General features: G+C 36.4%; 1 protein-coding gene across 5 annotated transcripts; it reads left to right on the forward strand.

Moving 5' to 3' along the window:
* Window positions 1-12,195: 12,195 nt before the first annotated feature.
* LOC149153199 (aspartyl protease APCB1-like) lies at window positions 12,196-22,122 on the forward strand. 5 transcript variants are annotated; one of them, XM_089438106.1, is made up of 8 exons: window positions 13,677-13,943; window positions 15,429-15,672; window positions 16,058-16,291; window positions 19,345-19,498; window positions 19,571-19,659; window positions 19,872-19,977; window positions 20,175-20,247; window positions 21,825-22,122. In XM_089438106.1, exons 3-8 carry the CDS (start codon window positions 16,098-16,100, stop codon window positions 21,887-21,889), a joined length of 681 nt encoding a protein of 226 aa, XP_089294232.1. In that variant the 5' UTR covers window positions 13,677-13,943; window positions 15,429-15,672; window positions 16,058-16,097; the 3' UTR covers window positions 21,890-22,122. The 5 variants fall into 5 exon arrangements, with proteins under 5 accessions (XP_089294236.1, XP_089294234.1, XP_089294235.1 ...); XM_089438110.1 differs by lacking the exons at window positions 13,677-13,943; window positions 15,429-15,672; window positions 16,058-16,291 and adding exons at window positions 12,196-12,705; window positions 12,843-12,998; XM_089438108.1 differs by lacking the exons at window positions 13,677-13,943; window positions 15,429-15,672; window positions 16,058-16,291 and adding exons at window positions 12,198-12,663; window positions 12,843-12,998.
* The last annotated feature ends 2,125 nt before the right edge of the window (window positions 22,123-24,247 follow it).

Genomic DNA, 24,247 nt, shown 5'->3' on the forward strand with positions numbered 1-24,247 from the left:
GGTATTTCCCTCTGGTTGTAAAACATTTTTCTATGTTTTGCGCCTCTCTCCCTGCTAGCATCCTCTTCAGCTTCTGCTCCAGGGTGGTGGTCTATTCGGTCCGCCACAGGGACAGCCCAAGTGTCACCCTCTCGCTCACTCCAGCTACTCAAGAAACTTTCCTTCTTCGGGCCTCTCTGGCGGACGCTCCTTCATTGGTTCTTGCTGGCTCCTCTCTTAATTTCCCTCTGCTCCCATGGTTCTCTGCCTTGGTTGCTTGGGGGATGTTTCTGGAACGACTGGTGCCAAATATATGATTCTTGCCTTCACAATTCTGGGCATGAAGGTGGTGTTGTTGTTTTTGGGGTGCTGACTCTAGGTCTAGGGTGCCAATGGTCTCTAGGATTTCTCACATTCTGGCTCCTGCTTATTGGGGATTCTAGTCTTAACTCACCCCTCATTTTTTTGCTTCATCTTGGGTGGTGGATTTGTATTTCCTTCCAATTTTGTCTCGGGTGCATGTCTCTTTCTAGTTGACCCTCTCCCCTCGGGTTTCTATCTTCTCTGGCCCGGTTTGGCTATTCTCGGGTGGCGAATTTAGGGTGGTGGGGCTCTTGGTATTGGTTCTCCCTCTCTCTCTATTCTGTGGCTAGTCTTGGTTGTTTCTAGGTGGCAGGTGGTATTTCTGGGGGAGTCCCTTTTCTCCAGTTTCGCAGGTCCATTTTGCGCTCCATTATGAAACCCTGTCCCCGCTCCTCACACATAATTTCTCCGACAAAGCTGGAAGGCACTACCCCCCCTACTAGGTCTCGGGGTGATGTTGTTTATGTTCAGGAGGGAAGCTCCAAGCAGGGAGTGAGATGTTCTGGTTGTGGGGGTCGAGGCACTCATGGGGGTCGCAACTCGTTAGTTGCTTCTAGGGCGGGTTGTCACCATCAAATGGTCTTGCAACTCGATCGTGATGCAAGTGTGGGTGGTCGCAAGCAAGGTCGTCTTTGTGGCTCAGCAACGCGGGGCCGCTCCAGTCAAGGTCATTCTAGATTCACGAATCAGACGTCTTCCAAGAGGTCAAGTCCCTCCTCGGCAATTCTTGAACTGCTCCAATTTGTCTCTACTCGTCTAGACGCCCAGGATCAAGCTTACAGGGAGTAGCATGAGGCTGTCATGGTAGAATTCAAGCAACTCCAGTACTTCCAATGCTATGTTCGTGAGAGGGTGGTCGTAGTCTAGTGCGACCATAATTTTCTAACTGAAAAGGTTGAAAAACTTGAACCCTGGGTCCCTCACTTTGAGTACCACGTCAACTGTATGTATCATCCGCTACCTCCCCCAGGTACTAGGCTAGACAACCCTGCTTCAATTACATCCAATGAATGATTATGGTCACTGGTGTGTTTCTTGTTCTGTTAGTTTTTTGGAATGTTAGGCCTCTCAGGCTCTGGACCTCTCAGTTGACAATTTTACTTTTTGTATGTTGTATGGTCATTGCATTGATCAAGAAACCTGGTCGGAGTGAGACTGCATGCTTTTTTATATCCATATATATACGTTCTGATTAATAGAAATTTCGACTTAAAAATAAAATAAAATATTATTATTATTATTATCAGTGTTATTGATGATATTATCTACTACTACTAATAATAATATACCCTATTATTATTAATAATATTAATTAATATTATTATTTTAATAATAAAATTAAATTTAATAATATTGATTAATTAATATTAATATTAATATTGATTTATATTATTATATTAATTGATATATTTTTAAGCTAATGTTTATTATTATTAAACATTTTTATATAAATGTTTAAATTAATATATAAATGTATTAATTAATATTTCAATTAATTAAAATATATTGATTTAAGTATTATATAAAACATTTAATTAATAAATACTATAATTTAATTATCATAATTATAAAATAATTTATTATATATAAATAATTGATTTAAGGTTATTTATTTATAATAATTAATATTAATATTAATACTAATGTTAATATATTAATAACTCCAAGAGATAGCTAATTTGGTCGAGTTCTTGTGGCTAAATACCTCGCTTATCGAGAGGTCACGAGGTCAAGTCTCTTCAATGCCTTTAGGGTTGGACCTTGCTTATTTAGTCAACGGGTAGATCCCTTCGGGTTGATCCACCTGGATTTTCCCGTGGTGTAATGGCCACACAATGTCCGTGAACCACCTTAAAAAAAATGTTAATTTATTATTTATATTAATATATTAATCTAAACATGGATTTTCCCATGGTGTAGTGGCCACACAATGTCCGTGAACCACCTTAAAAAAATGTTAATTTATTATTTATATTAATATATTAATCTAAACATGGATTTTCCCGTGGTGTAGTGGCCACACAATATCCGTGAACCACCTTAAAAAAATGTTAATTTATTATTTATATTAATATATTAATCTAAACATGGTTAAGTAAATGTTCAATATTATCAAATATTTTCAATTATAAATGATTTATAATTAAATTATAAAAATTTAATGTTATTAACATTATTTAAAATTATTAATATTATAATTAATAAAATATTATTATTTATTATAATATTATTCATTATTATTATTATTTTTAATATTATTGTTTATTAATATTTAATAATAATTATTAGTATTATCTAATTTTGAGGTCACAACCAAGTCAGACATCAAATTGGTGTATGAGACCCCCTTGTTTGTGGGACAAAGGACCCACCTCCATGCAACAATTTGACTGCTAAGTCTACGAAAGCATACATGCTCTACCCCCCTTTGGTTTTGAACATGTGACCTCTTAGGAAGGAACACATGCTCTTAACCATTAGGCCCACTCAAGCTATATTAATAATATTGTGTAATAATAATAATAATAATAATTATTATTATTATTATTATTAAAAAATAATCAGATGTAAGTATATATACTTACATCTCATATATATATATATATATATATATATATATATATATATATAGCAATTCTTCCAAATATATAGATAACTATTTTTCACAATAATTAAGATTTTTTGTTTGTCAAGTTGTCTGTGATCTTCCAAGCTTAACCTATGGCTTGAGAAGTCGTGACCTAGGGGCATCTAATCTGTCAAAGTCACTCGGGGATCACACCCGCCCTGGGTCACACCAGCCCTAAGTTGACTGATTTTTTTAGCATGCATCATCCCCCTAGCACAGGGCACAACCACTGTTTGTGAGGTTTGATCCTAGGTTGCTTTGCTAACGAGGCCCATCCTCAACTGATTGTGCTAGTAGGACTTGACTTTGCAATAATTTAATTGATAACTATGTTTGTCTTGGATTAAAGCTTTCAAAATTTTAATTTAATTATTAATAATTGATAAATGGATAGTAAAGATTTAATTTTTACAAAATATTCATGGAATATCTTTAATAGTAGTTAATATAGACCCCAGATGCGGGTGCTGGAGACGAGAATTAAAGTGATAAGACAGTGGTTAGGCGGGGCGGATCGCCACTTGCCTGACCTGCACAGGATACGTGGATGGGCAACACTGCAAAGCGTGTGGCACACCTGCATGACCATTGCTCAGGGTACAATTCTTTGCTGGTTCGGCTGGAACGTCAGGTTCATAGTGGGAGAATTAAGGTTCACACGCATCAGCATGCAACGGAGGGATCAAACCATTAAGGGAGCAGTAATGGGAGACGACTCCCAAGACATAGCCTGCAATCTTAAAACTGGAGGCAGGACGAGGGGGATGGTAAATTTGTTAGCGTTGTCGACACTCCTCTGCGTGTGATAAGAATCTCAGAGAGAAAGCAGGGAATTGGACTTGGGTGTTGATTATCTTGGTCCTATCTGCGAGGCTGGTCGCTCCCCTCCCCGAATATCGCTCAGGTATTGCTAGCCGGCCCTCCTGCTCTTTTCTCTCGGCATCTGATTTCTGTGTTTGTTTTTGGTTTAAGCAAAGGCGCAGGGACTTGGCAAACCCAAAGAACGTGTTCATTCTAGGCAGAGGAGGCTCAATTGGGAGGCATCGCCACATCCAAGCTATCGCCCCACAAGAAAATCTCCGGATTTGGGCCACTATCAGTCGCAGGATGCCTCGTCTGAGACCGAGAGCAGGCAATCGACGAGGGCAGGCAAGAAGAGCCCCAACGGACTCATCCTCCAGCGATTTGAACCATCCTCCAAGAAGAGGGCTCTCTTCTCGCAGCAGAAGAGGAAGGTCTCGAGCCTCTGACTCTCGACCTGGTCTGATTCCTGCCACGGGCTCCGCCATTTTCACCTTTGACAGTGATCTCAATAGGCCTAGGATCACAACCTATTTTACTGTGGTGTTTCAGGAGGAAGGTTCAGCAGTAGATTTAAGGATACAAGAGGAAAATTCGAGGGCTATGCAGGACCCCTCTTCATCCTTTCAGATAGCAACGGAGACCACGCCTCAGCAGGAAATTAAGGAGCAAAGAAGCAGCGCGCGGGAGCCAATGATGGTAGATCTGGGTACTGATGCCCAGAATGTGACACAGTTAGAGGAACCACCTGATATGGGCTGGTGTCGAATTACTGAAGAGCCCATTGATGAATAGGAAGGCCGAACATGCCTCTCTTTTTGCAGAATGCCCCTGTCCACAGGGCAAGGATGTAAGGCGGAATGGTTATGTGTTTTTGTTACTGTCTTGTGTCTCAGTGTTCACTCTCCCCTGGTCTTTTCTTTTTGAGTTTTTGACTTGTCTCAGGCTGCAGAGATTATTCCCCTGCGTGGGAAACAATATCAGACATTTTTCAAATATGTATATGCTGGATAGAACTGCCTCCCGCAGGAGCAGAGTGCTTGACTACAGTCATGTTGTATATTTACCACCTCTTTGTTAATATAATAGATTAGATTTACGCATAAGAAAAAAAAAAAAAAAAAAAAATAAATAAACCACACTGGTTGGTTCGAAACGCGTCAACAAATGAAATATCTTGTGATTTACGTCGAAAAATCTCTCATAAACTTAATATGGATCACAGAAGCCTCAATTCAACAAATAAATAAATAAATAAATAAAATAAAAAATAAAAATAAAAAAATAAAAATAAAAATAAAAATAAAAAAAATAATAAATAATAAATAATAAATAATAAAAATAATAAATAATAAAAATAATAATAATAATAATAATAAATAAAAAAATAAATAGTAGTTAATATAGAGGGTTGAGATTTATTTCAAAGGTATTTATATTTTGATAATTTAATTAAAAAATGTTATAAAATTAAAATATACATAAAATATTTTAATTGTGAAATGAGTTATGATTTTTAGGTATGTGGTGTTGTTAATCTATAGTTTTAGGTCATAGTATTTTTTTTGGATAAAGCGAGATAAACCTTCATGAAATTGAAATTGAATCTAATATCTATTGAATGCATTAAAATATATTGAATCGTAAATATATTCACTGAAATTCCTACACTATTTAGAACCAGTACTATTTACAACAAGTAGGAAAGTATACATGGGAAAAGGGCTAAGTGGGTTGAATTTAGTGAGTGGGAGAAAATATCCTTAAAATAGGTTGTATAGTAATAAAAATGAAATAGTTTAAATGTTTTTATTTCAGAGAAGCTGTATAATAGTAAAAACAAACTAGTTAAATGTTTTATTTCTTGACTGTTTTTTTTATTGCTTTGACTTACAAGATATTTGAACCTTTAATTTTTTATTTATATAATATTTCATAAGAAATCAATTATCAATTATTTTTGGATTCACCAAAAGATAATGCGCATTTTTGGAGTGGAGCGGAGCTTTGCACCCGGCGAAATCTTTCTAAAGCTCAATTGCGAGCTCGATAATGGTTTCCTGGGGGCTCCCCCCTTGCCTCCTCCTTCCAATGCTGCACAAGATTATCTCTCTGTATTCGAGTCTTGATCACGACCTTAACCAATCGTCCAAAGGCAAAGGAGTCGCAGAGCAAGTTTATCAAGAAGGCCAAGGACATTCCTACGGTAGGAGCAATCCGAACAACTATAGCCTTCTCGCACAGAGTATTAGTAGGGAAGTTTATGAGGATGTTGTCATCGACCTACTCTATGGATTATAGGATCGAGAAAACCCGGAAACCGAAGATGAAAGGGGAGATCAATTTCTATGATCGCGACAATGGATTTTTTGCATTCATGTTTGAATTAAAGGAGGATCGGGATATGATTTTGAGAAACGACCCATATTTTTAAGGATCAAGAGGAATGTACTTGAATTAGTGGTACGCAGATTTCAATCCTGATGAAGAAATTCCAACTGAGATACTGGTCTGGGTGAAACTACCATGCCTTCCTCTTTCCCTTTGGAGTGATGATTGTCTTAGAGCAATAGGGAACGAGGTTTGGAAATATTTGGATAGAGTTGAGCCAAAAGGCTTTTAGTTTGCTTGCGCCAAGATATGTGTAGAAGTGAATTTAGAGAAGGGAATTCTCTCATATATGATACTTATTTTGGATGGTTGGAAGTATTGTCAAATTCTAGATTGCGAGAAGATCTCATTCAAATGTCGTCACTGTCATGAATATGGCCACTTTGTTAGGGATGGTAAAAAATCAACACTTGAAAAAGGAGAAAAAGAAATAACAAGGGAAAATCCACCGAGAACAAACAACCCAATTTTCCCAACAGTGGAGATTCAACTTCATCAAATTTGTTCAGCGCTTTGCAAAACATTTAGAATGAGGAACAACCTCCTCCCTAACGTGTTCCAAATAACGAAGGAATTGAGGAAGACCATGAAGAAGGAGATATTAATGAAGGAAACAAGGTGAATGTTAAAGATGAGGATCAACCTGGAGTAGAGGCAAGCCTTGTAGCTACCATGCCTAAATCAGGCCCGGTCGATGGTGGTTCACAATCTATGGGAGTTGTAAATAGAAATATGGTGCAGACCTTCGTATGGGAAGATGAGGAGAGAAGTCAAGAAACGGAAAACAATAAAAAGAAGAAAGGAAGACCTCAAAGAAAGGTGATCCAAGAAAGGGAGGCATAGAATAATAAAAGAATGGGGAATCAACAAGTGATCCCCAATCTCCTCAAACTGAAAAATTAGAAAGGGGAAAGGGGAAGAGACACGAGAAAAAATAGGAGGTACCCAAATTCCTCCTTCCAAATGATAACTTTATCTTGGAACATAAAGGGACTAGGTCTCCCCATTGAAACCTAGGAAATATGAGATCTAATAAGAATAGAAAACCCATGGGTATTATTATTAGAAGAAACTAAAATGGAAGCAAAAGAAGCTAATAATATAACACAAATGTTTTGGAAAGGTTGTGAAGGAATAACTCACGATGCAAGGGGAGAGTATCACGAGGAATTGGGATATATTGGTCACAAATGCATTTTAATTTAGTAGATAGCTTGAAGTTGCATTTTTTGGTAGCTGTATTTCTTGGAAACTACCAGAAAATGGAATCTTATTGCAATAACTATTATTATTTCTTCTAATTGATAAATTAATTATTCAATTTATTGCTATGAAAACATTGAATAAACACATTGCAACTTTCACAAATAAAACTGTGGAAAATAAATAACATTGGAATTGAGAAAATACTAGCACACACGCATAAAAATTAACATTGTTATTTTTGGACAAAATTCCCTGGAAAAACCCAATGCAAGATAATTGGTGCAACAAATGATGGTTTTCTTTTATTATGTAGCAATGAAATTTGAGTACAATCTGTGGATGTTCAACTGGAAATTCAAACAACAAGAATATCTAGCCAAAATTATCTAAGGGGATTACCCTTCTTCCACAAGCAATCCTGACACAACTTCCCTTCAGGAAACTGGCCATCCAAACCCCAGCATGGGCCCTTTTGTGTTGCCTATGTGTTGTCTCCCACATGTGTGCATCGAATATGCCTTTGATGAAGTCGTTCTGCTTACCTCTACTGAGAAATTGTCTCTCCGACACTCTTGACACTTTGGACCCTCTGATCGACCTCTAGAACTCGAGAAGAATTTCTCTTCAAAAAAATCGAGTTTCTTCCGAAGCAACTGCACAGAGCTCTATGCCGCTTCACTGGGATAACTTGGGCCTCTTGTTGTTGCCTCTCTGGATCTGGAAAACTTCTTCCGGATCTAGAAAAAATCCTTTGGATCTAGGAGTCTAGCTTCAGAGGGAGTAGCCCTATGGAAGCTAGTACTTCTGGATCAGGAGGAAGTTTTCTAGATCCAGAGAGGCAAATCCAAGAGGTCTGAGTTATCCTAGTGAGGTAGCGCAGAGCTCTGCGTAGTAGCTTCAAAGAGGACAATTTGATTCGCTGGAGAGAAAATCATTCTCAGATACAGAGGTCGAGCAAAGGATCTAGAGGGTTGGAGAGACAATTTTTTCAGCAGCAGAAGGTAGAACGAACCCATCGGAGACCAATGAGATGTTGGACGTCATAGTGACTACGCAGTCCAGTGCAGAGGGTGACGCAAAAGCTTCAAGAGGCCAAGTTTTTTGTAGGCAAGTTGTGCTGGGATTTCTTATGGAGGAAGGGTAAATTCCCTTCAATAATTTTGCTCAGTTTTTTTTGTTGTGGATTGCCCGTTTCAAGCATCCAAATTGTACTATTTTCACTGCTACATAATAATAAAATACCTCAGTGATGCACTAGTTTTCCCAAGTTGGGTTTTTCCAAGGACATTTTCCAAAAATAATTGTCTCATATTTTATGTGTGTGCTAGCTTTTCTAAGTTTCTAGTGCATTATTTTTCCGCAGAATTTTATTTTTGAAAGTTGGAGTGTGTTTATTTCGATATTTTTCGTAGCAGATAAATTGTTAAATTAATTAACAATTAAGAGAAATAATACCAATTACTGCAATAGGAAAATGATATTGGAATTTTCATAGAAAAGACACGAAGGAAAAAGTCTCGATCATCAATTTCTATGGGCCTATGGTATACAAAGAGAAAAACAAATTTTGGGACTCCTTCGCCTCTCTAAAGGTTAAGGAAGGCATTGTTAATAATATAATGGGGGGAGACTTCAACACAATTCTTAGATTGGAAGAAAAAAGACGTGGTTCACATGTTCAAGACCCCTTTCGGGAAATAATAAAAGACCTAATCAATGAACGTTATTTGGTAGACATCCCTCCAAAAATTGGGAAATATACATGGACGGACAAAAGAACGGGGATAGTTTTATAACAGCTCGTTTGGATCACTTTCTCATCCATAATAGTTTTCTCTTAATAGGATCAGATGTCTTTTCATCTATATTGGAACACTGTGAGTCTGATCATCACCCCATTTCTCTCTCTGGTACGTATGAAAAACCTTGGCCCTATTCCTTTCTATTACAATCCAAGTTGGTTCAATGAGGAAGGAGTCCCTGACTTAATTAGGAATGCATGGAGATCACCAATGATCGGATCACCTTCCTTTGTCTAGGTTCATACAATCAAAGCCGTGAAGAGAGTACTGCGACAATGGCTTAAATCTAGCTATGTTCCTCCAAACCAGAAAAAACAAAATTTAGTGTAGCAACTAGATCAACACCAAAAACTGATGGCGACTATTCCAATAGAATACCACCATTTACAGAAGGAAAGAGAGCTAACAAAGCAGATCTTTGTTGTCAATCGCCAAGAGGAGGAAGTCTAGAGATTAAAATCTCTGAGTTTGTGGCTATAGGCAGGCGATCAAAACACTGCCTTTTTTCATAGGCAAGCCAAAGCTCATGACCTTAAGAACATGGAAAGGGAGATAATTCCAAAAGGAGGGAACTACACCTTCGAGGAAATAAAACAAGAAGTTTATCAACACTTCAACTTTTTATATAATGAAGAGAAACGAATTAGATAGGGATACAACACAATTTTTTTTGTAAAATGTTTCACAAACAGTGACAAAGCAATTCAACTAAGGGCTAAAAAGTGAAATCACAGAAGAGGAAGCTGTTGAAGCTATAAAGGAAATGAATCTGGATGAAGCGCCTGGCTATGCAAGATCTTCTATGGGCTATGGAGGAGTACCCTATGATGTTCGATCAGGAAGCAAATGTGAATCTAAATCGCCCTATTTCTTTGGAGGAAATTCACTTAGTACTCAGATCTTTTGCCAAGGAAAAATTCCCTGGTCCCGATGGATGGACTGTTGAACTATTCCTACACTTTTTTGATTTGATGGGAGGGACTCTCGAGGATATGGTTGATGAATCACGGATCAGGAGGAGTATCTATGGCTCCATCAAGGCTACTTTCATTGCCTTGATCCCCAAGGTTTCCACACCTGTTTCATTTTCAGAATTCAGGCCTATTTCTTTGTGTAATATTGTGTACCTATGTTACCAGAAACGTAACGATTGGCAACGTTCCTGCGAAAAACAGCTCCAGAAACCATACGGGACGGGAAACCACGTTTTATACGAGCGTTCTCATTTTTATTGACAGGAAACTGGTTTCTCGCGAAACTGATCGTTTCCCACAACGTTTTATGCAAAAAAGTTTATCCGTTTTCGCTGCAACGTTTTGGTTCTGTCTCCGTTTTTCCTCAATTGGTGTTAAATCCCATTTAAAAAACAAAAGTTTCCGAGTTGGTCCATTTCAAAAATAGCAATTTCCAAGTTGAGTTCTGTGAGTCAGCGGCTGTGCCTGCCTGTAAAGCGAGGTTTGAGCACAATTTAAGCTGGAGACGAGCGTAGATTTGTCATTCAAGAGACACCGGTCAAGAACAGTTTAAGCAGAGAGGAGCGCATCGAACAGAGTCCATAGCATTCTGGATTTGTTTGAGAATTCCCAATTCCCGGGTATGTTTTCATATTATTTCAATGAACCTAGGCTAGCAATTGATCCTTAAGATGCAACAAATTGTCATTTCGATTGCTCTCTTCCTGCATTGATAATGGATTTTTGTTGCTAACATTGAATATAGTTTGCACGGTTGGGTAGAACACTAACATGCTTATTGTGGGCTTGGCTGTAAAAGGTGTTCTTATTTTAGCTGTGGTTTCGATTTTTTTGTTGAATTTAAAGAATATGATACCATGAAATATGTTCATTTATTAAATGAGGGGGGAGATTTCTTGACAGAATAAACCGTAGTAGGTAACATCTGTTTTCAAACAAAGACAAAATGCCCCTGCTGAGAGGTAGAGATTAATTGCGAGTAAACAGTTATTAATTATGCTTTCAAATAATGTTTCATGAGAGGTAGAGATTAATTGCGGTTATAGCCTAATAAAATGGTTGTTTTCTGGAAATTGATTTCCATACGAGCTGCTCTTTCAAGTATCCAACCTTTGTGATAGAACCAATTCCAAACAGCAGAAGGTCATGTACAAATAAAAGGTTAGATAATGATAAATGTCTACGTTTTATCTTACATGTCTTTTGAGAACTCAAAAAACATACTTCAACCTCAAAATGCTACTTAAACCTTACGCTATCATAACGAAAATAAAGGGCGAGAAAGGACACACTTAACTTCGCTGTTTTGAAAGTTTGAAAATATAGGTCTTCTTTGAGATCATCAAAAAGCTACTTCAACCTTAAGCAAGGAAAAGCCAGGGCCAAAATGGATACTCTTAATCGTCGTTCTTGTGTAGGTTTGAAAATGCATGATATTGAATTATTGATGAAACATAGCATATTATATTTAATATAAGTTTTCGAAAATTTAAAGCAACCAGCCAGTAAGTTAGTTGTTCTTCAGGTTTTATAATGTTGATTAAAAGAGTATGTAGCCACTATCTCCATGAAGCTCTAGCAGTGTAGCTATAAGATTTATTATTGTAAGTTTTTGGCATTCTTTGATAATATTTTTATTCTCTCTTTTCTTTTCTTTTCTCAGATAGTAATTTTTTCAGCCTTTATATATCTCATTTTAATTTAAAGTATTGTCTTTCTTTTCTTTGGATACTTGTTATTATTCTTTATAAAAATATAATATAGATTTAATTTGTTTTATAAAATAGATTTAATTTAAACAAATTAAGAGTTTTATCCTGAATAATTCTAATAAAGCTTTTCGTTCAAGTTTGAAGGTTTTGTTTTCACTTTATAATTTTAGTTTAAAGTTTTCATTTTAAATTATAAAGATTTTATTTTAATGTAATAGTGTCAATATTGTTTTTTCTTTTTTAATTTATATTTATGATTTTTATGATTAAAAGTAAATCACTCTTTAGAAATGTTTCCTTAAAACTTCACATGCGGAAACATTAGATTTTTATGATTAATGTTGTGTTTTATATTTAGGCCGCGTTCCCTCTGAAATGAACTCCCTTTGTTGTCTATCTGTCACCCTTAAATACCGTTAGATTATATGTTAGACGATTGAGAAAGGTTGAACCGTTGGATCACATGTCACCGGAAGTCGAAGAACCAGGGTTCATGTCACGGGAAGTCGGAGAACCAATGGGTTCATGTCACAGGAAGTCGGAGAACCAGTAGACGAAAATGGTGATATGCCTCAGTGCGCTGTGAGAACAGTTCATACCCGAGGACCTTCTCCACACAGCGTGCAGTGCGTTGTCATACGTTTCACTGCAGGTGATTACACTCTGGATACGACGCAGCCAAGGCCAACATCTGGCCCTGCAGAGTTTGTGCTCCTGGCAGGCTACCTGCCTTTCCAGATGCAAATCTGATAGTGATGTATTAGAAGATCTGAAGGGGGATTTCAAATGCCCGACTTTCCTCTGAAGTATAATTTTGGTGCTCATCATATTTGAGTGTTATTTCACTGGTGTTATTTTGAAATCCTTGGATTTTTATTATTTCGTGCAACATGTACATATTAATTATGAACATCAAATTCCTTTTCTGCTTCAGTATTCTTTCTCGTAGTGTATGTTAATGGAAATCAATTGCTTGTAAATGCAGTGGCCTGGTTCATACTGTGATACGCGTAGAGGATGTTGTTACCCTCGCACAGGAAAGCCTGCTTCCGACTTTTCCATTCATGGTCTCTGGCCCAATTATAGCGACGGGAAATGTCCACAGTTCTGTGATTCTTCCAGAGAATTCGATTACTCAAAGGTGCTGCTCACTCTATACTTTTCCATGCGTGGTAATAAAATATAATGTTTGACTTATATGATCATGGCCGGATTTTATGTATTGTGAGAGAATTTACAGATTTCAGATCTGAAGGAAGAGCTGAACAAATATTGGGATTCTTTAAGCTGTCCTAGCAGTGATGGACACAAATTCTGGGGGCACGAATGGGAGAAGCACGACACTTGCTCTCTCAATCTTGATGAGCATTCATACTTTGAGTCGGCTCTTTCCTTGAGAGAAAATATGGACATTCTCGGGGCGCTTAAAGAAGCAGGTGATCAGATACCACGAGACCGCTGCCAAATTAATTCTTTCATACAAAATCAGTATTTAGATTTGTAATAGTAATTGGTAGTTTGTTTGCAGGTATTAAACCTGACGGAAGAGAATACAGTTTGAGGAATATCAAAGAAGCCATTAGAGAAAGCACTGGACAACTGCCAAGAATCGAATGCAACAGAAGCGAGGAGGGAGAGCATCAACTATATCAGTTGTATGTATGTGTTGATAAATGGGACGCTTTCACTGTTATCGAATGCCCCTTTTACCCGCACAGCAATTGCCCTTCCATGCTTGTATTTCCTCCTTTCTGGGACAACGATCACAAGATCCAAGAAGCTTTCACAAGCGAAAACAATACTAATGGAACAGAGGATCATTAGCTCTCCACAGTGAGCATTTCTTTCATCTGTCAAATTTTTAGGGCCAAGGGTTTGTTCAGTCAGGTTGGCCCCTTGATTCCTCAAAGCTGTCATTGAGAAGAATTGAACAAAGAAGCGGTCCGTCACACTGATTATGGAAACAGAGTCCAGGAGGTGTCTAGGCCATGGCAGGGTATGACATGGTTGTTTTGACAGCCTGTTTGTTGTTTCAGCCTTCCAATTTGAGCTATTTTCTGAAGTGATCAGAGACAGGCCGAGTAAGGTTAGGATTTTATTCTGTGTGTTTTCTCGCTGCTCGAAAATTTACAAAACAGGGCAATATTTTATACATTTAGACAATAATGCACTGCTTCAGAGCTTGCTTCAAGGAATTGCAGAAAATCGTGTTTGTATTGGTCATAGTTTACTATACTGGTCATAGTTTATGTATAGTTAAATTCCAGACTCGAATTCTGAAAGGATTTCGCAGAGAAACCAGATTATTTTGATCTTGTTTAAAGAAGTTTTTTATTTTTTCAATTTTTTCCTTCCAATACTTTTTAAATCACTCAAGGCTAAAGTGGTTTTTGATTTTTTTGATTTTTTTATTTTTTCCAACCTTCTGCTCAGGCCTTTCTTGTCTTGAGCATTTAAGAAAAATATAAATTCAATATGCATGTTAGGAATGGCAAAGACAAAGGACCAGGAGACAGCAGAGACTGGCAAAGACAATGTTCTTGGAAAAAGAAAAGATGATTCTGAAGCCCATTTACCAGTCTATGGAAAGTGTTGCTGGTCGCAAATTTGAGGAAGAAGCCTTTGTCAAAGCTCAAGATGAAGGGGCAGATTAAATGTTCCAAGCTTTCTACCTGTTGAGCATAAAGTGGTCTGTGTTTTAGGTTTCGTGGACATTAGATTTCAAAATTTTCTTTAAGGTTTTGTGACAATTGAGACACTTCAAGATTGCAGGACAGAAATCCCTGGAGATTCATAAGAAATGTTTTTTAACACGCTGGAATTAAATATTATGTAGGGTTGAATTTCAAAAAAATTTATGTGATTCATAAGAAATGTTTTTGAAACCCTTTTATTCATTCTTTAGGAGGCGTTAAGGTACGAGAGTAAATCCTCGCAGTTTTTGATGACTAAGTGGTGCCATTAATGTGGTTTAATGATCTATGAGACTAAAGGGTTTTAACAGTGTTGGACAGTGAATTCTGGATGGTTATATAGTTTTTTAACCGATCTTATGGGCTTTTTGGGGTAATTTCAGGGTCCTGGGGTTCATCGCTTTCGAGGTTCTTTCTATGAATGGAGTGGCTTTATTTGCATGTGAATACCGTTTTGGGCAGTGGGATTTATGTTGTTATCATGGGTTTATAAGCCAAGTTATTAGCCTCTGCATTTTGGGTCAGTAGCCCATGCATTGCTTTCTTTTTGTTTAAGCATGCATTCCAATCTGGCATTGAGCATGCTGGATTTCTAGATATTCATGGTGCTTGGCAGGACCCAATTGATGCATATGAAAATTCTTTTCTACTTGTTAGCATTTGCATCATGGGTTGCATTTGTTGTATGTTCTGTTAGTTGTCTTTCTGCATTCCTCTATTGGATATGCCTTTTGCACTTCCTTGATTTACTGTAATGGATGCATTTGACTACACTCTCAGCTTTTGGGTCATCAGTGGACACTTATTATTTCTTGAATTCATTCTATCTTGGTTTCGGTAGTTTGAGACAACATGAGAGGGTTATGTCTTCTGTGCAGGGATCACATCCGTTGTACAAGCTAAAGAAAGGCTCCCTGATGCCAAGCACCGATCCTCTGTGTGTCGCTGTGCAGGTAGGAAGTGGTCATAATCACAACCACAAACAAATGTCTCAACAGTGCGATTATGATATTGATTATGCCGATCATAGCTATTCTCTTGGATTCCTTGTTAGAGACACTGTTTGGGCCTTTCTCACCAATCTCACCAATGGAGGTTGGGTGCCAGCAAATTCTGTTTTTGGTATGTGTTGCTTCTTTTAGTTAGTTTGTTGGTGTCAGGTGGAATTCATTTCTTTCAAACAGCTTCTAAAACTATGAAAATTACTGAATTATGGAATCTGATAATCTTGATTATCCAGAAAATGTCACTACATATTTTAATAAGGCCTGATAGACCGTCCTGGTGTGGAGGATTTGGAAAAATTACTGAATTATGGAATCTGATAATCTTGATTATCCAGAAAATGTCACTACATATTTTAATAAGGCTTGATAGACCGTCCTGGTGTGGAGGATGTAGAAAAAGAAAATGGAAAAAGTGTTTTAGGTGAACACCGTAGTGGTTGTGATGGGCATAAAAATAAATCGAGGTGATCACCCATGTTCATAGATGTTTTTTGTGACAGGTGTGGATATAACCAGCAGGGATCTTTGGCAGTGACACACATGGATGGTGTTTTGGGTCTTGGAAGTGGTATGGCAAGTCTTCCATCTCAATGGGCAAAGCAAGGCCATGTCAAGAATGTGATAGGTCATTGTATTTCTGGAAGAGGACAAGGAGGGGGATACATGTTCTTTGGTGATGATCTTGTATCCACCTTAGCAATGACTTGGGTTCCCATGCTTGGCAAGCCATCCACGTAAGATCAAATTAAATCCACTCTCTGCTGTCTTTTCATTTTAAAGTTAAGAATAATCAAGTAGAATCTTTCTCGACATATTTCATAAAAGTAACCCTCAACACAAAAATTTCATCAATATAATAGGCACCAAATCCTAGTTCATCACATAGCAGAATTCACGTTTAATTTCAACCTCAAGGAACATAGTATAAATTCACTTCTTAGCCTCACTGAACTGCTAATCTTGAATTCTCTGAATCAGCAGAGCCCTCTTGTTTTGAATTCATTTGTGCTGATTATTTAATTGACCCAAAATTTGTGTAAATTGTATGAGCTCCCGTTTTCTGTCCTTTAACATGCTTCAGTACAAGAACGATGGAGAGTTTGGATAAGGTTATTCATCTACAGTCTTGATTATATGGATGGGACGAAATTCCTCCAGATCCACCCCATGGTCATTTTAGGATTCAGAATATTCACAATGTTGTTCTTCATCTTCATTTTGTGTTCTGTTTTACAGACAAACGGTCTCCTAGAGTTTTCAACTTGCTCAGACACATCTGCTGTTAATTCCTGTAATTCTGGTTTCTGTACCCTGAGATACAACACCAAAACTATTGTCCTTCTTCGTCTATCTAAACTAGTTTTGAATCTTGATAGTTTTCTCTTGATGTTATTCCATCCCTTCCTCAAGTCTCCACATCAATCTGGATTCTGTATAGGAAGAGATTTTTTAGGCTATCTGACCCTGCATTTTCTCTGAGTATTTCTTCCTCTCCATGCTGTCATAGGTCTAAGTTCTGACAGTCCGAGTTGCCCCATGAACAACACTAGCATCTTATTGAACCCTTTTTCAAAAGAGATTTCCATAGTTGAACAACAACGAGGATTATTAAATAGAGATAAAATAGTTACATCAATTTCAAGAGAAGAATAATACCCATAATAGTACATTGAGGTGATACTATGAACCCATAGCTTCTACTCAGAGTTGCACATTTAGCTTAACATATAAACCATAGATCTTCCTCTTCTACAATTTATCTACAAATGACTTAGTTTGTATCACATTGTATAATCCCATATTTACATATTTCTCTTTGATTTTCCTTAAAGGTTACTTCCATGCCCTGGAACAAAAATACCTGAAACGCTTGTAAATAGATTAGCATTTCCCAAAATAAACAATGCCACCTTCATTTTTGTTACACATTTTATGTGACATATATATTAGCATCTCATTTTCTGTCTAAATATTCTTTAGTGTGGATAGTGTCTATAAATATCATTTACTACATTCTTTCATCTTGTTTTGATAACGACTAATTTAAAATTGTCAAAGGCTAGATTCCATGTTTTAAGTTGTCACCCAAGTGCAATAGTTCCATTTTAAGATCTTAATCAGATGTTTTTCTCATATACAACTTAGCAGGTTTAATATTCATCAAGGTTCTTCCTTTTCTTTGTGACCTTTCTGATATAAAAATCTAAGGTTCCAACTTCCAGATGTCTTGAAACATTCCTTTGCCTCATGCTATCCTAGAGAAGGATATTGAGCTAGATTCCATGTTTCTAGTTGTCACTCAAGTGTCTGTACATTAGTTCCAGCTTAAGATCTTAAACAGTTGTTTTTTCACATGCAACTTAGCTGGCTTGATCTTCATCAAGGTTTCTTCTTCTTTGCGGCCTTTTAAATGTCATTTGCCTCAGCTATCTTAGAGAGGGATACCAACTATTTTGAGTTAGATTACCAGATAAGACGAGGACCATCTTAGGTTATTACAAATGTGAATAACAATCTGAGAACATTTTCACCATCGTCTCCAAAGGAACTTGAACAATATGATAAAAGATTCATCTTTTACTTCTATAATATACATAATGTTAAATATATGAAAAACTCTTTCTGCTTTCAAGCAAGTTGTTTTTTTCTCCTTTCATATTATCAGCCATTTCCATGGCTCATGTTTTTAATATGTTTAGCCTACCGCCTTATACTTGGAAGTTGGTACCAAATGTATAGTGTTGAATAACTAATTGTTTTAGCTCCATGCTGTACACTTTAGAATTAATGCATGCATTTTACTTGCTTAGTTTCTATCTGACCATTTATCATTTGTTATAAACTATAATGCAATCATGTGACCAAGATGCTTACTTTTTGGAGGGGAATAATCAATAAACATTGTGCAAAGACCCTTTCAAAAGATGATAGATTCCCCAACTATGAATATATAACTGTTATCCATTCATATTCACTTGTTATGTTTATTTTATTTGTAGCTCACTCCCATGTTTAGCAAAGAGGAAACTTGTAGGAAAAATGGTTTCCAATAGAGGCTACTTCTTTCTTCTTTCTGTAACTATCTCCATCCTTGCTAAAGAAGCCATTACTCCATTTGAATAGATTCATAGAATGGGTGGCTATAACTTCTTCCTTAACGTCCAATTTAAGCTCAAATTACTAAACAAATGTTGTCAACAGGCTTTCTAGTCCATTCCACATTATATGATCTGTTTGTAGGTGTAAAACTATGTCCGTTGCAAGATAATTGTTAATCAGCTAAGAACCACTTTGTAGGAGATGTATTTGTTTAAGACCTGAAATTATTATTATCATATACCCTATGGCATATTTATTAAGAAAAAGATGAAGTAAAGAGACGTCATTGCAACAGTATTCCTTCCTTCAGAAACATCAACTTGAAAACATGCAACTCCATTCTGTCTAAGCCTTGGAGAAGTACATCACTAACAATATATTTTGATATGTTCTTGAAGCTCAATCTAGAATTTCCTACGAGTTAACTATATTCTCTGACAAGTATCTTCCCATCCTAAAGCCAGTTTTCTATTTACTTACAGTAGCATCTTGCATTTTAGACTTGGCCCATAATTCATAGGTATTAGGGACACTGAGTTGCATCATAGGCCTCTAGTTAGAAACAACTCCCATGTCTTCTGCTTTAAGAATGAACTTGGAATCCCTTTAAAATAAACTTTCTTGATTTAATTTGCTATTTAAAATAATTTGTGAACTTCTATTATCATACTGTTCTCTTGTTTTACAGAAAACACTATGATGTGGGGGCTGCACAGATGATGTTTGGGAACAAACCCCTTGACAAAGATGGAGATGGAAAAAGACTAGGAAGAATAATATTTGATAGTGGTAGCTCCTACACATACTTCACAAATCAGGCTTATAGTGCTTTCCTTTCAGCTGTAAGTATCACAAATTACCCTTCCCTTGTACTATAATGAATTTGTCTGTTTCTAATAATGCAATGCTGACAGGTTAAAGAACACCTAGCTAGGAATCAGTTGGAACAAGATTCATCAGACTCATTCCTACCACTCTGTTGGCGAGGGAAAAATAGGTTCAGGTAAATGGTTTTGATTAAGTTTTGAAAATCAAGTGTGAGTTCAATTTCAACAATTCAATCTCCGGCCTATTTAGAGTACACATTATAAAAACTATGGCCAGAAAGTCAACCTTTTCATCTTAGCATTATTTGGAGTACAAATTATAAAAACTATGGCCATTGGAAAGATATTAGTATCCTGAATGCTTCCTGAGTTTTGTGAAATGTATCAGCTCTGTTGCAAAGGCGGCACCATACTTTCAGTTGTTAACACTCAAATTTAGAAGTGCCAGAGCAAAACAGATGGAAATTTTCCCAGAAGGTTATTTGGTCATCAGTGTAAGCATGCATAAGCTTTGACATACTCTATAAGAACTGTATTTTACCACTAGATGAGATTGTAACATGAGATAGCATTCAAGGATCAACATTATGAGTCTGCCAAAGAAGATATTATTGAAGAAGCTATTTATTCATTAAGCTTAATGATTGCTATGATAAAAAAAGATTACTGCTGAATGAGTTTCAATGCACAGGAAAAAGGTAACGTCTGCTCGGGAATCTTGAATGGTACTGCAATCGGTAATGTGGACACGAATATTCTTGGAGGTAATGAAACAACATATTGTTTTGCTGCTTTTTGTTTGTGTGTTTGTCAGTCTGATTTTTCTACAAGCATGTCATGAATGACCTTGGGTGGACTTGTATCTAGAGCAGTTAAGGCATGTTCTAAATCTACATGTTGGTGATTGTATTAAGATAAAGTAACAAAAGTGTGTTGCATTTTGCAAATATCTCTTTGCAAGAGCACCTTGTTGTTTATGACAATGAGAAAAACCAGATTGGATGGGCTCGCTCAGACTGCCAAAATCCTCCCAAGTTCTGAACCTTCTTCTTTTACCTTTGATTCTTATTCTATAGGATTTAGTGCAGTTTTTATTATTTTTCTTATGAATTTGTACATGTAAGAGATATGGCAAGATGAGAGCTAGTAACTGACTCTTCCCAAGTACACCATTGATTGCATTTTTTTATTTGTCAAATAAGGGAGTAGTTGCATCTACATTTTTTATGAACTTGCATTTAGGGAATCTTTCATAATTTATCCTTAGTACTACATCACCACTTCCTCTTTTTGGTGCCCTGCTATTCCCTCTGATCAAAACACTGCCAGTAATGCCCATGTTTTGGAGTTGAATACAGAGAAACTTATTCCCTTTCTTGTCTTTACTTCATAAATAAACTAAAATGGAAGAGATTGGTGAGGTTGCTTAGATGATATCATTGTACTCATATTTGATGATGTTTAATATAATCTTTGGTTCACACGAACAGTCATGACACCACAAATCATTTAGATATTAAAGATATCGATTATATTTCCTAACTTGAATCTTTTCTTTCCTTGTCAGATTGACAGATTGTAAACCTCATCAACCACAAAACAAGTAATCAGAAATGTGAAACCTAAAACTTTTGAGTTGCAACCAAAATATATTTTGTAATGTATGTGAAAAGAAGGTAAAGAAACTATCTTTGTACAATTAATTACTTGTTAAAGCGCTGAAAAGTACACTTAAGAAAGGCAAATTGCATTGAACAGCCCATTAATAGTAAATGGTCTTTGCTAGTAAAAGGATATAGAAACAAAAAACAGAATTGAATCACACAAAAAGAAGACTCGAATCACATTTAACAGCCTATGAAGAGCAAATAATCTCCTCCACAAGAAATATATAGCATTAAAAACCTGGAAGGCTACCCAAGCAACTTAAAAGCTGAAAAGAACAGACAACTCTTAAAATTTGCTTCAAGGGCATCACTCTTCACTACCAAGTTTCGGCAAACAAATATCTAATTGAAATAAGTATAAGTTCGATTTGAGGAATTGGGCCTTTCTTTTCAAAATGCATCCTAAACTTGACCTGAAAATGTTTAGAAAACTTATCCAAGAAAAACTGAAAAAGTTTAAGAAAGATACCGGGAAATGTTTCAAGATTTAGACACTCCACTACGGGAAATATGGTTCCCCTACGTGATTCCTGATGGCAAGGATAGAAACTAGACATTAATTAAAGATTTATTTTGTCATTTAGACTCTAGAGTAACCACTTAATCTTCATTTTCTCTTCTAATCAAGTAATAGATCTACGAATCTAACTCTTGAAGTTGGTTGTTTCTGGCAGATCTTCCACACAGAGGCGGGTGTTGCAGTCCTCTGAATCTCTTTCTGAACAATTTGTGGTGTTAGAAGATCCCTCAGTGTCTCACAGAAATACATTAGAAGAAGCAATATCGTGTGATCAAGAACTTGGGAAAGCAGCATGCTCTTCCTCTTCATATTCTCTTCTAGCGTTTGGTATATATGAAGGAAACAGTTGTATGATTCCAGCATGATAAATAGTTGACTACATTTAAGCAGAGTTTCATAAAAAAGAGGAGAGAGCCGCGATTCCAGCATGATAAATAGTTGACTACATTTAACCAGAGTTTCATAAAAAAGAGGAGAGAGCCGCGGAGAAACAAATTTGTTTTTGCATTTGATCGCCAGTTTGAAATAAAAGTATTGTCTAAAAGTGATTTGCCACCTTTTGATAAAAGACCACAATCAAGATAAAGCACTTGTGGGTTCCAAATTGGCTAAAATAACACCTGTGCTGAATGGCCATTTAAGGCTTGGTCTGGTAGTGTTTCATTTGTACCATACTTCATTACCTACACAACAATACAAATATTATTCTGAATATGCTTTAAGCAATGCTTTCACCAAGTGATCTGTTAGAACTATTAGATGGTTTGTCAAACTATTTCTCAGAATTCTTTTTAAAATGCATCAAATATTTCATCAGTGAACAATAAAAAGCACATCATGCAATCCACATCATCAGGCCGAAGCTTGAATGTGAAAGCTTATGCACGAGACAGCAAATCCTCTTCGGCACCAGCTCCAAGTGAATATAACTGTTTTTTTCATTTAATGAACCTCTGTATCTAATTTCGTATGGTACTTGTGCCCAAATAACCTTTAATCTGGAAGTAAGAGATCGCTTTATGGCCATCTTAGTCGCTATTTCTGTCACAAATTTGTATAGGATAGATCCGGAGCAAATATTTCATTTGAAAGCTTTACAGCCCTTCAAAATCCATTTCATAGATCATACAAAAGTAAAACAAAGTTATACAACCGTAGGTACGATCAGCTATTTGATTAATCACAACCAACAACAACTCCATAAGCCATTGGAAAGTCAACTACAATCAGAGAGAAGATTGTATTTATATGTGGAGCAGAGTTTATCCATGCACAGAAATCTTTAATTTTATCATAGGAAGGAATCTATTTTGAATCAATAGCGTGTATACTTTTTTGGGGCTTCATAATATTTGGTGTTCCAATCCTAAAAACTTCATAATTGAAAGTGGCATTATATTATTTGTAGACAACTATGGACCATGCAATTATGTAAGATAAAAATCATGATTTTTGAGAGAGATAAAAAGGAGTATCTTTCTTCTTACTCTAGGTGGAGGTACTTGGGTCTTTGTTAACTACTGATAAAAGTTGTTTCTATTCTTGAGCTTGATGGATTTGTATTCTCCTAGGCTTTCAACAAGTTCTCCTTTTGTTGAGGTATTTTAATCACTTTAACAAAAGAATGAGTGATTTGTAGCTCTATGAATTCATTCATTATGTTATAAGTCATCTTCATCATTGCATTAGCTTGTTCCTTGTATGCTATTCATTAGCTTGATGAAGGGTTGAATGAGGAGTATTATTGAATGCTTTTCCTTTACCTACTTGATTTCTAGGCTTGAACCTACTTAGTTGAGCTCTTGTTTGAATGAAATTCTCTTGATCTTTTTCATAATTTTCATGTTCATCATAGTTTTACGGGGTAAAAGTTTGTATGCTCTCTTCACATTGCATGCATTCTAGGACATTTGATTCTTGAATTCTTTCATTGGTTGAAGGATCTGAGTACTCATGAAGTTCTTCAAACGTGCCATTTTCTTTCAAAATGACTACATTTGGATTTGGCGCACAAAATGCTCTTTGTCCATGTCCTTTGGGCTTCTAATTTTAATCAATTTGTTCTCTAGAATTCAACATCACCGTTTTTCCTATTTGTCATGAGATAAGCTTATCATTTCTCTTGAGACGAGTAATATCATTTTCATTTGTCTTAGAGTCCAATCGAGTTGCACAATTTCTACCTCTTGTTGCGTTCTCAAAACTTCATCTAAAACATTCCTTATATTCAGAGATTATCCTTGAAAGATTCCCATTCCAACTCCTTGATCTTGAAAAATACTACTTGGAAATCCTATTTTGTAAAATTCCTCTTCCTACTACGTGATCTTGTATATGTATTGATCTTGCATATGTATATGTACTAATTGATGTGAAGGCAATGCCAATTTGGATGTTTGTTTCTGGAGAAGCCCAAGGATGCTTTCTAGCTTAACATTGCTTTCGATCATGTCTTTCTCCATTATAGTGGTTTTCCTTATTGCATTTTTCTATGTACAATATGGGAAGATTTAGAGCATATTTTGCATTTGATGGTATAGCATTAAGGTAACATCCAAATATCATTGAGTCATCCAC

This window comes from Pinus tabuliformis, chromosome 9, assembly GCF_031772625.1.
Source record: "Pinus tabuliformis cultivar Carrire ecotype Pingquan chromosome 9, CPIR1, whole genome shotgun sequence".
Classification (NCBI taxonomy): domain Eukaryota; kingdom Viridiplantae; phylum Streptophyta; class Pinopsida; order Pinales; family Pinaceae; genus Pinus; species Pinus tabuliformis.